The sequence below is a fragment of the Misgurnus anguillicaudatus genome, chromosome 14, assembly GCF_027580225.2.
Source record: "Misgurnus anguillicaudatus chromosome 14, ASM2758022v2, whole genome shotgun sequence".
Taxonomy (NCBI): domain Eukaryota; kingdom Metazoa; phylum Chordata; class Actinopteri; order Cypriniformes; family Cobitidae; genus Misgurnus; species Misgurnus anguillicaudatus.
In genome coordinates, this window is record NC_073350.2 from 2025258 (window position 1) to 2042510 (window position 17253).

The 17253-nt window shown below is 37.3% G+C and overlaps 1 protein-coding gene across 1 annotated transcript in view; it reads left to right on the forward strand.

The window, feature by feature from the left end:
* The window catches only part of LOC129427369 (taste receptor type 1 member 1-like), a 79547-nt gene extending 62564 nt beyond the window's left edge, over positions 1-16983 (forward strand). Inside the window, exons 4-6 of the mRNA XM_055183802.2 lie at positions 7844-8056; positions 8142-8262; positions 15062-16983. Coding sequence (XP_055039777.1) covers positions 7844-8056; positions 8142-8262; positions 15062-15990 — 1263 coding nt within the window. The 3' untranslated portion in view covers positions 15991-16983. The remainder of the gene's footprint in view (positions 1-7843; positions 8057-8141; positions 8263-15061) is intronic.
* Positions 16984-17253: the final 270 nt, after the last annotated feature.

Consider the following 17253-nt stretch of genomic DNA (forward strand, 5'->3'; position numbering starts at 1 on the left):
CAGCGGGACTTTAGAGGGCCTAAACATACTCGAAAACTCATGAAATTTTGCACAGATGTCAAGAGTGATGAAAATTTACATGTGGTGTAGGCTTTGGAATTAGACGTGGGAAAATGGCTCTATAGCGCCACCTACACATTTTCAATGAAGCAGCCCTCGGACTGTGTTTGACCTACAATTACGAAATTCGGTACGCTTCTGTAGCATGACAAGACCTACAAAAAAGTTTCTTGTAGCGAAGCCGTAAACCAAACAGGAAGTCAGCTATTCAGAGTTATTTTTGTGATTTGGGCGCAGTTTTTGTCATTTCCAGGCGTCATACTTTAACTAACTCCTCCTACAGTTTTCGTCGGATAATCTTCATATTTGGTGAGTTTCATCTTAAGGCCTTTGTGATGCTAAATTGCGAAGGATTTGACTCTACGTAAAAATTTGTCTCGGTTCTGGCCCGACAAAATTTGATGTTTTCCAATGAAACAGGAAGTTGCTGAAACTCATTCATACAATGTCCGATCTGTCCCAAATTTCACATGATTGCTAAGAGTCTTGACCTGAACACATCTACATAACAATTTTCAGTTATAGCCATAGCACCACCAGCTGGCAACCCGAAGGAACATGTTTTAGCGCCACTTTCAAATATTGAATGAAGCAGCCCTTGGACTGTGTTTAACTTACATGTACGAATTTCGGTATGCTCATGTATTATTACAAGCCCTACAAAAAAGTCTCTTGGAGCAATGCCCTACACCAAACAGGAAGTCAGCTATTTTGAATTATTTCTCAGATTTTGGCTCAGTTTTTCTCATTTCCAGCAGTCATACTTTAACTAACTCCTACAGTTTTCGTCGGATCATCATCATATTTGGCGAGTCTCATCTTAAGGCCTTTGTGGTGCTAAATTGCGTAGGATTTGATTCTATATTAAAATTTGTGTCTGTTTCGGCCAGCCAAAGTTTGATGTTTCGCTATGAAACAGGTTGCTGGAACTCAGGCATACAGTGTCCGATCTGTCCCAAACTTCACATGATTGCTAAGAGTCCTGACCTGAACACATCTACAGTGGGGCAAAAAAGTACCTAGTCAACCACCAATTGCGCAAGCTCTCCCACTCAAAAAGATGAGAGAGGCCTGCAATTTTCATCACAGGCACACTTCAACTATGAGAGACAAAATGAGGAAAAAAATCCAGAGAGTCGCATTGTCTGATTTTTTGAGAATTTGTTTGCAATTTATGGTGGAAAATAAGTATTTGGTCAATAACAAAAAAGCAAGATTTCTTTCTCTCACAGACCTGTAACTTCTTCTTTAAGAGGATCCTCTGTCCTCCACTTGTTACCTGTATTAATGGCACCTGTTTGAACTTGTTAGCAGTATAAAAGACACCTGTCCACAACCTAAAACAGTCAGAATGCAAACTCAACTATGGCCAAGACCAAAGAGCTGTCAAAGGACACCAGAAACAAAATTGTAGACCTGCACCAGGCTGGGAAGACTGAATCTGCAATAGGTAAGCAGCTTGGTGTGAAGAAATCAACTGTGAGAGCAATTATTAGAAAATGAAAGACATACAAGAACACTGATAATCTCTCTCGATCTGGGGCTCCACGCAAGATCTCATCCCGTAGGGTAAAAATTATCACCAGAATGGTGAGCAAAAATCCCAGAACCACATGGGGGAACCTAGTGAATGACCTGCAGAGAGCTGGGACCAAAGTAACAAAGGCTACCATCAGTAACATCAGTAAGATGTGTCCACCTGCTTAAGCCAGTACATGTCCGGACCCGTCTGAAGTTTGCTAGAGAGCATTTGGAATATCCAGAAGAAGAGTGGGAGAATGTCATATGGTCAGATGAAACCAAAACATAACTTTTAGGTAGAAACTCAACTTCTTGTGTTTGGAGGAGAAAGATGCTGAGTTGCATCCAAAGAACACCATACCTACTGTGAAGCATGGGGGTGGAAACCTCATGCTTTGGGTCTGTTTTTCTGCAAAGGGACCAGGACAACTGATCCGAGTTAAGGAAAGAATGAATGGGGCCATGTATCGTGAGATTTTGACTCAAAACCTCCTTTCGTCAGCAAGGGCATTGAAGATGAAACGTGGCTGGATCTTTCAGTATAGCAGTGATCCCAAACATACCGCCCGGGCAAAGAAGGAGTGGTTTCGTAAGAATAATTTCAAGGTCCTGGAGTGGCCTAGCCAGTCTCCAGATCTCAACCCCATAGAAAATCTTTGGAGGGAGTTGAAAATCTGAGTTGCCCAGCGACAGCCCCAAAACATCACTGCTCTAGAGGAGATCTGCATGGAGGAATGGGCCAAACTACCAGCAACAATATGTAAAAACCTTGTGGAGACTTACAGAAAACGTTTGATCTCTGTCATTGCCAACAAAGGGTATATAACAAAGTATTGACATAAACTTTTGTTATTGACCAAATACTTATTTTTCACCATGGTTTGCAAGTGGATTCTTGGGGGGTCGGACAATGTGATTTTCTGGATTTTTTTTTCTCATTTTGTCTCTCGTGGTTGACGTGTGCCTTTGACGGGGGTTGCAGGCCTCTCTCGTCTTTTTGGGTGTGAGAGCTTGAGCAATTGGTGGCTGACTGAATGCTTTTTTGCCCCACTGTACATGTCTATAGTCACTTATGGTTATAGCGCCACCAGCTGGCAACAGAAAGTGACATGTTTACACTGATTATGCAATGTCTGATCTGTCCCAAACTTCACATGATTAATAAGAGTCCTGGACTGAACACATCTACATGTCAATAGTCACTTATGGTCATAGCGCCACAAGCTGGCAACAGGAAGTGACATGTTTACACTGATTATGCAATGTCCGATCTTTCCCTGACTTCACATGATTAATAAGAGTCCTGGACTGAACACATCTACATGTCAATAGTCACTTATGGTTATAGCGCCACCAGCTGGCAACAGGAAGTGACATGTTTACAATGATTATGCAATGTCTGATCTGTCCCAAACTTCACATGATTAATAAGAGTCCTGGACTGAACACATCTACATGTCAATAGTCACTTATGGTCATAGCACCACCAGCTGGCAACAGGAAGTGACATGTTTACACTGATTATGCAATGTCCGATCTTTCCCTAACTTCACATGATTAATAAGAGTCCTGGACTGAACACATCTACATGTCAATAGTCACCAGTGTTGGGCAAGTTACTGAAAATTAGTAATTAGTTACAGTTACTAGTTACTTCTTTTAAAAGTAACTGAATTACTCTAATGTATGTCAAAAGTAATTAGTTACTTAGAAAAGTAACTTTTAAGACTTTTATGTCTGCTTTTTAAATGTAAATATGAACAGTACTGAACAGTCAAACAGTAAAATGATATGGATGAGCTATTTTACACGTAAGACACTAATATGTCACATACTGTAGGATCCTATTTTGCTTTAGATTCAACCTTTGAATATTTTTGTTAGAAATTATCTTAATATGTAAACTTAGTTTATTTATGTATATCATTTAGACCATTTAGACATATATTCTGCATGTTTACAAAAATATATAATGTGTTAAAATTGTGTAGTGTCTCTTTAAAAATTTGGAGACAATTGTGTCAACATGTCATATTTTCTAAAATAAATTATAATTTTTCTGATTTCATATTTATTTTAATAAGTTACAAACGTCTCCGCTGTGTCCTGCTGACAGGCGCGATGCGCGTGCAGCAGATGAGGCAAATTATGGGTCCTCCGAAGGTTAGACCGTCTCATTTCAGTTCTCTTCGCGAACTTCTGAGCGCCTTGAAAGGCCGAGTGCTCACCTTGTATCGCATGCTTAGTAGGGTGCAGCCCTTGAATTGGAACACAGCTTGTGAAGCTTGCCGCAGGGACTGCGCTCTTTGGTCATATATTGTTTGTTTTCTGTTGGATTTAAACGATACACAGGATTAAAGGAAGATATTTAATCAGAAAACGGAGTAGGCTACGTGGATTGTTTTGTCGGACAGACACAGAGCGAGTGGATTGTTTTGTCAGACGGCCACAGAGCGAGTGGATTGTTTGTTCTGATACGGAGAGACTGAAACTAAAACTAAAAGCGAGCTCACACATACTATGGAGTTTTAACACGGGTGTACAGCGCAGTGTGAATATTTTAGTGGAAACAACAATCGCAGATCGTTCTCTTCCATGAAGCCGATGTAAAAATCTAAGAATATATGAACATTTCTTAGATTTATGACCTTTGTGGACTACAAATGCAAGTTGATGTCATACTGTGATTGCTTGGTGAAGATAATTTACAAACATGAGACCGAATGCATTATGACTTGCGCACAATTTTTAAACAAAGGTGTTTATTTACAAATGTTGTCCCGTTTAGATTTTTCATGTTCATTCTATATGCACTGTCAGCTATGATGAAGTGTAATGAATCATTGCGCTGCCAACTACGGTCCTGCGACGTCAGATATGTCTTGTCTATTTTTTACAAAATAGAGTAACGCGAGTAACGAACTCATTTAAATCTCAGTAATTGTAATTGCGTTACTTGATTAAAAAAAATACTTCGTTACATACTCGTTACTGCTAAAAGTAGTGGAGTTACAGAAACGCGTTACTCCCATCACTGATAGTCACTTATGATGCCAATAGTCAGTTATGGTCATAGCGCCACCAGCTGGTAACAGGAAGTAACATGTTTACAATGATAATGCAATGTCGGATTTGTCCCAAACTTCACATGATTGATAAGAGTCCTGGACTGACACATCTACGTGCCAATATTTACATGTAGTCACTCATACTCACACACACTCGCTCACTCACTCTCTCTCTCTCTCTCTCATGCTATCTTACACGTTGCTACCTTGCTGTCATTTGTAATTAGCAACAGGAAATGTGGCACATTATACTACACTTTTAAATGGTTCACATATGTTTACATGCTTAAATGCCTATTTAACTACTGTTCCCTTTAATTCTTATGCCACGGCGTGGCGGTGTCATGTGTGCGAGGGCCCTTCCATCACTGCTTGCAGTTTTAATTTAACATTGTTTCTTCATCAAGTCTTCTTATTTCTTTAATCATGTGTATTGATTTATTCACAGACATTATGCTTAAAAGCAAAACATTCTGGCAAACAAAATTCTAAGTTATCTTTTTTACTGACTTATGATTTCTTTAAACACTCACGTAGGAGAGGGGAGGCGTGAAACAACAGAGACTACAGGACACCTGGATAAACATCATGTCCTGAGTAATTTCCTGAGTATAACAGTGTTGTATAAAGTACTAGAAAGCAGTACTTGAGTAAAAGTACAAGTATTGTACTAGAAAAAGACTTTGGTAGAAGTGAAAGTTGTCTTTTAAAATATTACTTAAGTACATTAAATATCAGAAAATTACTTTTGATACTTAAGTACAGTATATATCAGATGTTTTTTTTTTTTTTTTTAAAGCAAGCGGTTAGAACTTTGATTGTGAACTTTATTGTGGCTTTCTTATAGTAAAGCATATTCAGGGTTCCCATTATCTTCTTAATCTCAATCATCAAATAAAAATCTGTCTTTTCCAGGACTTTTCAGGCACAATTCTCTTAAGTTCAAAGAGCAAACAGCATATTTTTTAGAGCTGACATCAAATAAAAAAGCAGAAATTTCACTTTTGTATGAACTTCAGGTAAAAATGAAAAATACATAACTTATTTCTTTCAAAACATGAGCATATTTTTGAAAAAAGTGGAGTATCCCTTTAAGTTAGCTGCTCTACTAACTCTAAGAAAAAATGCCAACTCGTTGTGTGGTAATGAAAGCACTGTGACTTTTATCAACAATGCAAGCGTACATTCACAATGTATAACATTAGCACAACATTTTCCTATAACCACTGAGTTTTAAGTTAATTAACATAAAAGGAAATCTCAAGTTTGACAAAACGTATGATGCTTTTGAAGACGTGAATACAGTGCTTAACACTTTCTTTCTAACCTGCCACTGATTAACATGTTTTTAACAAATATTTCTCAATCTAACATTAGCCTACCGGAGGGAATATTCGGCCTGCAGTTATGCAATAATGTTACCATAAACAGTTAAGCGTGTTTCAGTTGAGAGTTCTCTGTGAATTAAATAAATCCATGGGAAAATCAGCGGTGTAATGTTAACGTTGACGTTTATTAAACATGCGCCTGGCCATCACATTAGACAGATCTGATACATGATACGGCTTATAATAACTAATGTTTAATCACATTGACATTGTGGCTTTACTTAATAACTATTATTTTAACGTACCTTGATGTGATTCTTCAGGTTGGACGGGGAGTTTTTAAATGACAAAATGTAAGTGATTTTCGCTAGGCATAAGAGGCACTTTATTTGGTAATCCGGAATCTTTAATTCCAATGTACAAAAAAAACATTTCTTACAAATACAGCCACGGATGTATAACGTTAGCTTTCTCACCCTGTTCATCGTCGGGGTGGTCGATTACGATAACGGGAGGTGCTTTCGTTGCAGTTACAGTTGTGCTTCCTCATCCTTTGGCAACACTATGCTAAAATAGAGTGCGCGTGAAATAGAGTGTGCGGAGCGTAAATCAATCTAGAAGCACTGATTCGCTAAAACCTCCTTTATTGAGGTCGCACACATTTCTTCTGATTTTATTTTGTTGTAACGAGTAACGAATATGCTTAGTGAAAATATATCGGAGTAAAAGTATACATTTTATCTAGAAAATGTAGTGGAGTAAAAGTGAAAGTTGACATAAATTTAAATAGCGAAGTAAAGTACAGATGCGTGAAATTTCTACTTAAGTACAGTAACGAAGTATTTTTACTTCGTTACATTACAACACTGGATTATAAACATCAATTGCCGCCATAAAACTTTATTACAGGAAGCAAACAACTCATAAGGTGACAAATTTCACACCTAGGTGTTAGGTCGTAAATCAGGGGCCATAAATCATATTTCATATATACATATATATAATCATAATCATATATACACATGGTATATCAAATTTTCTTCTGGCAGTGATAATTTTGCAAGACTGTACCTCTGTTCCTTGTTCCTTGCTCTATGTTAACAACATCTTCGGGTAAAAGTGTCAGCACACCATTGTTTTCTGTGATATTTTTTAATTGGCCTCTTTATCTTCAAACGTTTGTCCATGTTTAAAATAATTAGAAATTAAGATATTTTCGCCATTGGTGCACACTTTTGAATTAAGCATCAAGCTTCCCTTTTCACTCACACACGTTGGTTATTATCATGGAAATAGCAAATAAGTAAACATTTTATGAGCACCTCTAAAACATGGCATTGATATATTGTATAGCTAATTTAAATGTTTTTATATATTTCAAAGGGGAATAGAACGTTTTTGATTACGTTATTGTTAATATACTTGATTTTTCATTAATCTATTTAAGCTACAATTCACCATGAGCGTGTTTAGTAGCACCAGAGGATCTAATCTGAAAGGTGCCAGGTTCGGCACAAATTAATCCTTGCTGTTTAGAAAATATACCGCTCAATCTTTGACGACTGACAAACTGAGGCACAAAAAAATGAAAACGGCCGCCTGTGACATGTATGTGAATGGTCAGATGATGTGTTAGATGCGATCACACAGAAGACATTCCTGTTGCGTAACTTTGGGAATGCAGCTCAAGTTCCCTCGAAAGGAAAATAACAAATATGTATACGTATACACTTGAAGTACCTGTGTGCCCCTAATCTGTGATGCCCTACATAATATTTACTCTGATTTTGCTGTTGCAGACCTACCGAGCAAATTGCAATTTTCTAGAATTATGTTTAATGTTATTTTTACTACTCTTCACAACAGCTTCTGGAAGAAATTAAGAAGGTGAATTTTTCTCTTAATGGACGTCAGGTGAAATATGATGCTAATGGTGATCCAGATGTCAGCTATGCAGTTGTGCTTTGGCACACTGAAACAAACCCTCAGTGGATTGAGTTTGTGGGCACTTATGACACATATCCAGAAATTAACTTTACCATCTACAATGCTCTTCTGCCCTGGCATAACAAGGCTTCTGTGAGTTACCTTGTACATTATATATCCTTGCAGGTTTTATATTAACATTTATCTGTCTTGAATGACATATTTTCTATCTCTTAAGGTTCCTTTCTCAAACTGCTCTGTTGAGTGTGAGAAGGGATTTTCAAGAGAACATATGGGATCTCATGATTGCTGCTTTCTGTGTAAAAAATGCCCGCAAAACAGCTATGTTAATGATTCTCGTAAGTACATCCTAAGAAATGATGTGTTAATTATTATTTATGTGTCATTTCATGTTGATTTTGTGTTCAAATAAATAAAAGGGACAACCCAAGATGTGTTAAAACAACACAAAGTGTCAAGTTAAGGACAACACATTAAATGTTTTGTCCTTAACTCTTTCCCAGCCATTGATATATTACCTCTTCAATTAAGAGAAAATGCTTCTCTGCCAATGACGGGTTTTTCCAGTGCAACCCCTTTAGGTCAAACAGTTAGAACTCTGTGTATGTTTTGATCATCGCACTGAATCTGATCTTTATCAAAATTCCTTCACAAAAATGCAATTATCTATAAATATATAAACATACAAATTATATCAAATTAAAGAACACACCCTCTGCTTTCAAACAAACAATAAACAAACAAACAAACAAACAAAATGGGGAAAAAACGTTTCATTATATATTTACTTTTTCTACTTAATTTAACCACTGAAATATGGATATTTCTCTTCAAAAATACAACATTTTGAGCAAAAAGCTTAAAAAATTGCGTTTTTGTAAACGAATTTATGTTAGAGATCAGACTCAGAATGACTATCAAACATAAAGGCAGTTAAAATAAAACATTAACTCTTATTAACTTCTGTTTTTGATAAATTCGATTTGGCGCCATCTGGTGGTAAAAGCGGTATTACACTTTCACTTTGAAATTCGTCCAAAAAGGCATATTTATTAGTTAAATATGAACTCATAAATGACGAGATAACTCGTCAATGGCAGTGAATGAGTTAACTGATATATTGTATGTTTCAGGCTGGCTGGCAACGTAAAAAAATATGCTGGTGGGGAAAGAGTTAACTTGACACAACATGGGTTGTTTTAACACATTCGTTTTTAGAGTGTACCTCAAGTAGTGATCAATGACACCTTAATATCTTAGCATTTAAGTTTATGCAACCACCTGCCTACTTTATTCTAGGTATGGGTCAGTGCTTTAAGTGGCCCAAAAGAGGTGCCGGTACTCTATTTATTTATTTATTTATTTTTTTATATTTTTTCGACTCCTATATTGAAGGGGTTTTATATTCAGAAGTCAACAGATGACCTTGTAAAAAATAATAAATCCTTTTATAAGTTTGTGGATTTGCTTGAGCTAGAAATAGCTACTGAACATAAATAAAATGTGCAAAAGGATTTTGAAAAAATACCATTAGAAAGAGCTACTGTAGAAAGAGCTTTTGAACATAAATAAAATGTGCAAAAGGTAGATATGTGAATACAATTTTCAGCATGGTTAAATGCTAAAACTAGTTGTTCAGATAGAAAGAGCTTGAAAAAAAAACTTTAAAATGACACCAAGACCATGTCTATGGGTTCAAGAATAACAAAATACTGGCCATTTGAAACTCGAAAGTCATTTATTTTGTCTCATTGTTTTCCATTTTGCGGGTGGTAAACTACTGTACACGTCGTTCAAATTCATTGAAATTTCGTTCACTTGTAGTTTAGCAATCAAACTAAATGTATATTACAATTTCAAGAATGTTTTCTGCACATCGCCTGAGGAAATCCGAAGTTGCGTCGAGGTGAACCAAACTGACAGCCGCGACAGTGGAGATTATCACATACCTGCAAGGCATGCGTCTGACCTGCAGCTATCATTCTGGCTTGGTGGGATGTCAGTCAGCGAGTCCTCTGATTCTGACCTTGTTCTTTTACTACTCAGAGTCTAAAACAAGGAGGGCATATTAAGTGTTCATTGTATTTTCATTTTAAAGGTGCAATTTGTAAGATCCTTACTGAAAAATCCAGCCAAAACCAGCACAAGCTGGTAGCTGGTTTTAGCTGGTTTAAGGTGGTTTACGCTGGTCCTCCCAGCCTGACAAAGCTGGTCATGCTGGTGAGCCAGCTGGTATTCCAGCATGACCAGCTAAGTCCAGCTTAAAATGTGACCAAAACACAGCTAGACCAGCTTGCTACACCAGCAAAACCAGCTTCCTACACCAGCAAAACCAGCTAAAACCAAGCTGGGGACCAGCTAAAACCAGCTCACCAGCTTATGCTGGTCTTAGCTGGATTTTTCAGTAAGGATAATGTTGTGGTTTTCCTTTTCCTCAAATGAAACAATCTTCAGTCTTAGGTTTTGATTTCAAGAGAGGTTTTGAAAATCAAGAGATTTTCCGGACAAAATAAGAAGCCGAGGCCGCCCTGGTGAATCCTCCCAGGACTCCACTCTGATCCTCCAAAACCAGTCTGACCCTCTGAGCCAGGGCTTGGTAAATATATAGGTCTTTGTTCCCTCCCCTCATGGTTAAAACCATGGGTCTTCAACCGGGGGTCCGCGGCCCCCAGGGGGTCCGTGACGGAACTGCAGGGGGTCAGCCAAATGATGTTTAACGACAAGCTATTTGTTGATTAAAAATGTAAAATATATGTACAAAACGTTACATGTCCCCTTTAAGTTGTGCACGTGCGTGGCCGCATAGGTTTGCAGGCGCGCTTTCAGTTTAGCCAGCAGACCAAAATAAAATATCTAAAGATTATAAATGTCCACTCAGGAAGCAGCAGTAACGACAGAAAAGTCAACATAAAACAGGTAAATCTTATGTGTGTCTTTCTTTCAGAATGTTAATTTAGAATTAATGCGACATGTTGTCTTATCTATATTTCTGAACTTGAACGGAGTTTCACAGGGTCAGATTTAAAAAGCGCAAATTCAACAGGCAAATAAATGTACAACACACCGCGTCTGCATTTTAAACTGTGACAAAACTATCGCTCGCATTTAAAAATGAATGAAACGCGTGCCGTGATGGTGCTTTGTGCAAGATTCATAGTCAAGTTGCAATCCGCCTCTCAAAAAGTTGCCCCAAAGAGATGCGCGCGGACTCATTGCATGTTGTTCTCCTGTGTCTGATATGAAGCTATTCAGAAAATAAACCTGCGTTACTCAAACTCGTGACAATGATGATACACGAGCAAGGCAACAGACCTCAAAATTATAAAGTAGCACAACCTCTATCCCCACCAAAATAGAGAGTATTTGTGCCATTCACCATGATCAGTCATTTTTATAAACTGAAAGCCCTTATCCAATTCACAGTAAAATGAAAATATATTACACTGCAAATCTCTTAAAATATTATTATTATTATTATTATATTAATATAAAAACAAAATCTACTTTAACAAAAAAATTGTGCATGTTAATATAGTATGGCTGTGTGACAATATGGTTTGTTTCTATTTATAAAACAGTTCCAGTACTTCATTCTGATTTGTCATCAGTTGTACTTTACTCCACTTTGCGTTGTGCCTAATACGAAAAGGCAGCCTCTCGTACCTTACTGCTTACTTAAATATCTCTGTTTCACACATTAGTATTAGGGGGTCCCTGCTCCATGCCTCTCTCATCTAAGGGGTCCCCGACCCAAAAAACTTTGAAGACCCTGGTTAAAACAATATAGGATTTGCAATCTAAAGAACCACATGACATTCCTCAGACCAGTGTCTCCTTCCCACGACCTATTTGACCCTTGGCTGTTTGCTAATACTAAAACCCTTTGTGCCTGTCCAGATGGCTCTTTAAACTACCATGAAACCTGAATACACACAGCTGGTCCAGATGGTTCTTTAGACTACTGCATAGTTGGATTATATTAGTAAACTCATGATGCACATATTTGGATTAAAATAAACTACTTCATAATTTGCAGTAAAATGTCCAAAAACCACTAGGCCAGTGTTATATATTTTGTCCAGCTGATTACTATCAATATCTGTAATGTTTTCAACTACTTGTAAATCGTGAGAAAATTACATTAAAAACATTGTTACGGGGCAGTGCAGTCTCCTGTCAATGACATTAATATTCATGTGACCCTTTGTCACCGCCTTTACTGACATAAACCACATGACAACAGTGGTCAAGTTCGAAAAAATAAAATGGCGGCCAAGGAAGCGACTGGAGCACAAATTTTGTGTAAATAAACGTATATTTTCACTTTTTACACATTTGAATTGCATTTCTAGCGAGAAATTAGTATTGTAGTTTTCAAATATGTGATTAGTTATCACAAAGGCGCTCTCTGTTTATATTTCAAACACGCTGCCTTTGAAGTGCGTCGGAAAGCCTTTCTCTGAGCTGCCTTCAGGCCTCCGAGTCCGAAGTCATTTCCTCATGAGGCAGCGAGGCAAGTCCTCACAGTCCTCACTGCCTTGAGTTTTCGGACGCAGCCAGTGTTGTGGACAAATGCGGAACTATGCGATAGCGCCTGTCGGGCTACGCGGCACGCTTGCTTATGAACTTATGTATAACTCTTTACCGTCTGCCGCTTGTTGTGTCAGCTCCTGTAAGCGTACGGGCCAACCAAACGACCCAAGAAGAGTTTGGAACAAAACCAGAGAGGATCAATTTGTTGTTGCATTATCTGGATGGAGAGAGCTTCACGACAACATTTAACTAGACAGAGATTCTGATCCTGCTTGTGTTTTACGCGATTGGTGAGTTGTTTTGATTCGTAACCCTTCAAAAAACGTATGCTATTATATTGATCACAACATTAGTGTGTAAGTTAGATTGTAATCAGCGCGTCTTCCCGCGGACGATATGCACAACAAAAGGTATTGTACAGCAATATAAATGGTCATTTTAAGACACTTCACAATAAGATTTGTACTGTCAATACATTATGTGAAAAATCACTGTAGATTGTAAGTTGAAAACTTAATTCTGTGCTGTGTTTACCATCGAATTTGGACTAATACTGTTATATATATGACTAACAATTTCATTTTGAACATCACATATAAACTTACATAATGAAATAAACGATGTCATCAAACGCAACATTTATAAGACTTGATTACCTTATCAGCAGTGTTGGGTAAGTTACTTAAAAAAGTAATCCACTACAAATTACTACTTTAAAATTGTAATTTGATTACATTACTGATTACTACATGCAAAAAGTAATTTAACTACTAATTACTTTACTTTTAAGTTACTTTGACAACATCAAATGTAAAAAGGCTACAAAGTGAAACTGTCAGAAACAAGGACGGATGAACCCAAACGCAGGCGATGACGGGGGTGAACTGAAAACACTTTATTATAACACAGACAAAACAAGAGCCCACGTGGGGGCAGAACAAACACGGCATACTGACAGATGACTTAAACTAGACTTGACTATGATTCTAACACTAGACAGAATCACACAGTAACAGTACAAAATGAATGAGCACAGGACTAAGAACACAATGGCATTAAATATGAAAAACTAAACAGGATAAGGAGAAAACAAGTGAGGGTAATGAACTAATGATTAAACTATTAACAGAGAGAAGAAGGGGGCGGAGACAAGAGACGAGACACCGAAGGTCATATTTGAATGCTTAAAGCTATTTTGGTGTGATTTGCACTCTTCTAAAATTGCTGGACATAATGATGCAGAAATATTTGTAGCTTTTATAATAAGTTACACATGTTTAACATTTCTCATTAAACATTCTACATTTATTAACATCTATCTATCTATCTATGCACATTCGCGGTCGCGGAGACAGAAACTAGAGTTTTAACACGTCATCGCATTCGCGAGGGCTTTTTGGTCAAGTTAAAGAATGTTAATATTCATGTTAGTTCGTTAAATATAACAATCAAAAGTTGTTTTGGTAATTGTTTAAATAAACATATGATTAATTAATGCAAGTGCACGCATTGAGCTCATGATTAAATAACATAGTTAAACAAAGAAAACCTTATTGTACATTAGTAATTTAAAAGCACACCTGTACAATCGCTTCTGGCAGACCAGATGTCATCGCGCAAAGCCCACTTTTTTGGACATGTATTGTCTGTATTCCACTTGAATGATCAACCACCGCTCACACAGCACAGCATCCATTTGCTTGCATCTCCGTCGAGTGATTATGCACATGCTCGTTAACTGACTCTGCGAGCATGCTCGTTAACAGACGTTGCTGAGCAACGGCAAAACGTCATTTTAAAATACATTTTAATTAATTTTTCAACACTTAATTTGTAACGCTAGTAACGTAATTTTGTTGTCATTGGTAACTGTAATCAAATTACATACATTTAAAATGTAAAGCGTTACGTTACTGCGTTATCAGGAAAAGTAATTAGAGTACAGTAATGCGTTACATAGTATGTTATACCCAACTTTGCTTATCAGTCAACGTGAATTCTCGTTCTCATCTGATTGATGGCCATCAGCGGTTGAGTTAAAGACTACAAATCCCATAATTCCACGTTGCTTCAGAGCATCAGTAAACAACATCATTGTTATTGTTTGATCTGGCACCATCTAGCGGCCAGATAAATACAAATTGTATCTTCAACCGAGCAGCTATGGTTGCGCGTGTCACACACAAACACACACCTCTCCAAAGCACGTTGACACTGACTGACTGACGCATGCGTTTTTAACTTGTAAACGCAAGGGTGTATGGGTAATGTAGTCTCTGCTCTCGGTGGGACGAATTAGGAAGCGTACATTAAGGGCGCTCTGAAAAGGATTAAATTAAACCTCTGATTTTTAAACAGATGTGCAAATGAGCGTTCTGGTACGCTAAAAGCACGTTCAGGGCGCACGGAGAGGTGGTGGTATGCTCAAGAGCTATTTTTGGAAGTGGCGGTACTGAGTACCGGGGCGTTCCGGCCCACTTAAAGCACTAGTATGGGTCTTTAACAGTGCTGCACTCATTTTTGACTTATTAACGGTTTTACTTTGATAATCACAAAAATCTGAATTTGGCAATGTTAACAAACAATTATATTACTTTGCTCCAGGTGACCCTTATACATGTTTTCCATGTGCAGAGAGTGAATGGTCTGATGAAGGCAGCACAACATGTCAGAAGCGTTATGTTGTCTATCTTCAGGTCACAGATATCCCCTCCATCGCAGTTATATTTTCTACTTTATGTCTGTTTATTCTTCTCATCATCATGCTTGTTATTTTTGCACAAAATTACAACACACCAGTGGTGAGGTCTGCTGGTGGCAGCATGTGTCTCCTCATGTTAGCATGTTTGATTTTATCTTGCCTAAGTATGTTCTTTTTCTTTGGAGAACCCACATCTGTTAAGTGTCGCTTAAGAAATGTCATATTTACATATTTCTACACTGTCTGTCTCTCTTGTTTGACTGTTCGTTCTTTTCAAATAGTTTGTGTCTTTAAAATGACCAAGTTCCCTAATGTGCACAGGTTGTGGGTAAAGTACAATGGCCAGTGGATCTTTGTTTCTTCTTTTTCTGTTATTTTTTTAATTGCTTGTATTTTTTGGATAACTATCTCTCCTACCAAAGCCTTTATGGACTTTTCTTTTAAAGACCATATTTTGCTCACCTGTGAAAAAGCAAATGATATATTCATTAGCATAATTGTGTTCATGAGTTGGTTTCTTGGTCTCCTGTGTATCTTGTTTTCTTACACAGGAAGAGATCTCCCCCAAAATTACAATGAGGCTAAATCAATAACTTTTAGTATAATTTTGTTCTATGTGATTTGGATTGTGTGTTTCACAGCTTACCTTGTTATCAAAAGCAAATATGTCTTGCTTTTAAATGCACTGGCACAGGTAATGAGCGTTTATGCAATTCTCTTTAGCTATTTCATACCTAAATCTTACATCATGATATTTAAACCAAAAATGAACACCGCTGCATACTTTCAAGCATCTATTCAAAATTACACCCAAACCATTAGCAGGAGTTAAGCCACAGCAATGATGCTGTACAGATGCAGATAAAATCATCTAAAGGAAAATTAAAAGTTAATTGGGATATTAAAATTCACATCTAGTTATTTTACAGAGAAATCAATACTAGACATTTTAGAATCAATTTTCTGAGTTATTAAGCAACAAATAAGACAATAAGGGTGTGGAATTTGTTATAATTATATTTTATTAGTATTTGTTATTACTGTTACATTTTATAAGTCATTTAAAAGGGTTCATGTACACTTTTTACTGTCTGACTAATTTTCTGCTAAAGACAAGGTCAGTTCTTAAGTATTGTGAAGTATTAGAATGAGAGTTTTGAGGACAGAAATTCACAGTAAACATCCTAAGATCTTGTAAAATTGTTGACCTTTATCATATTAATGCTTTAAATAAAATGTTAAAAGACACGTTTTCTGTCATTCTGAATTTTTCCACAACAATTTTGGTGTCAAAAAGGGGATTCCTTGACCGGACTACTTCGACCTTGAAGAGACGGTGATTGCGCATTTAAAACATAGGGTTCCAGCTCTACCCTGCTAGAATTAATGGAATTTTATTACTAGCTTGACAACATTTCTGACAATGCCAAGGTCAAGAGCTCATAGCGGTTGTATAGGAGGTAAGAGCAAGAGCTCAAATTGCAAAAGACACTGGTCAAACACTGTAAAACTCCCTAGTAAAGATCCCAACATTGATCAAAAAAGGCATGATAGTTTTTGTGCGAGTGCAGATGTTTTTTTGAAGGTAACAAAGGGCTTAGAATTAAATATTGTGAACCAGTATACATTTAAATGAAAAAATGATATAGTCTGGACTTCATGCAAAATTCAGTTCAATTTTATTTATATAGCGCTTTTCACAATTGGGCGATTGTTCCAAAGCAGCTTTACATTATTAAAAAACAGAAAAAGCATAGAAAAATCTGTCCGGACAATAAAGGTAGCAACATACACCGGCTAAAATTAAACCATACTAGTGAGCGGATTATTAATGCTCTGGTCCCCTCCCCGTCTACCGGGGGGATGAAACTTACAGTAGATTATTGTCTCTTCACGGCTGGATGTCAAAATGGTGCCCTCAGCATAACGTAGGGTTTATAGACAATTGGACGCATTTCCGGGGGAGACCTGACCTGCTAAAGAGAGATGGCCTCGATCCGTCTCAGGAAGGAAGGGCGATTCTCTCTATAAATCTGACCAATAGTCTTACTTCTAATACAGTCTGACTATCCAGGGTACAGGTCAGGAAACAGAC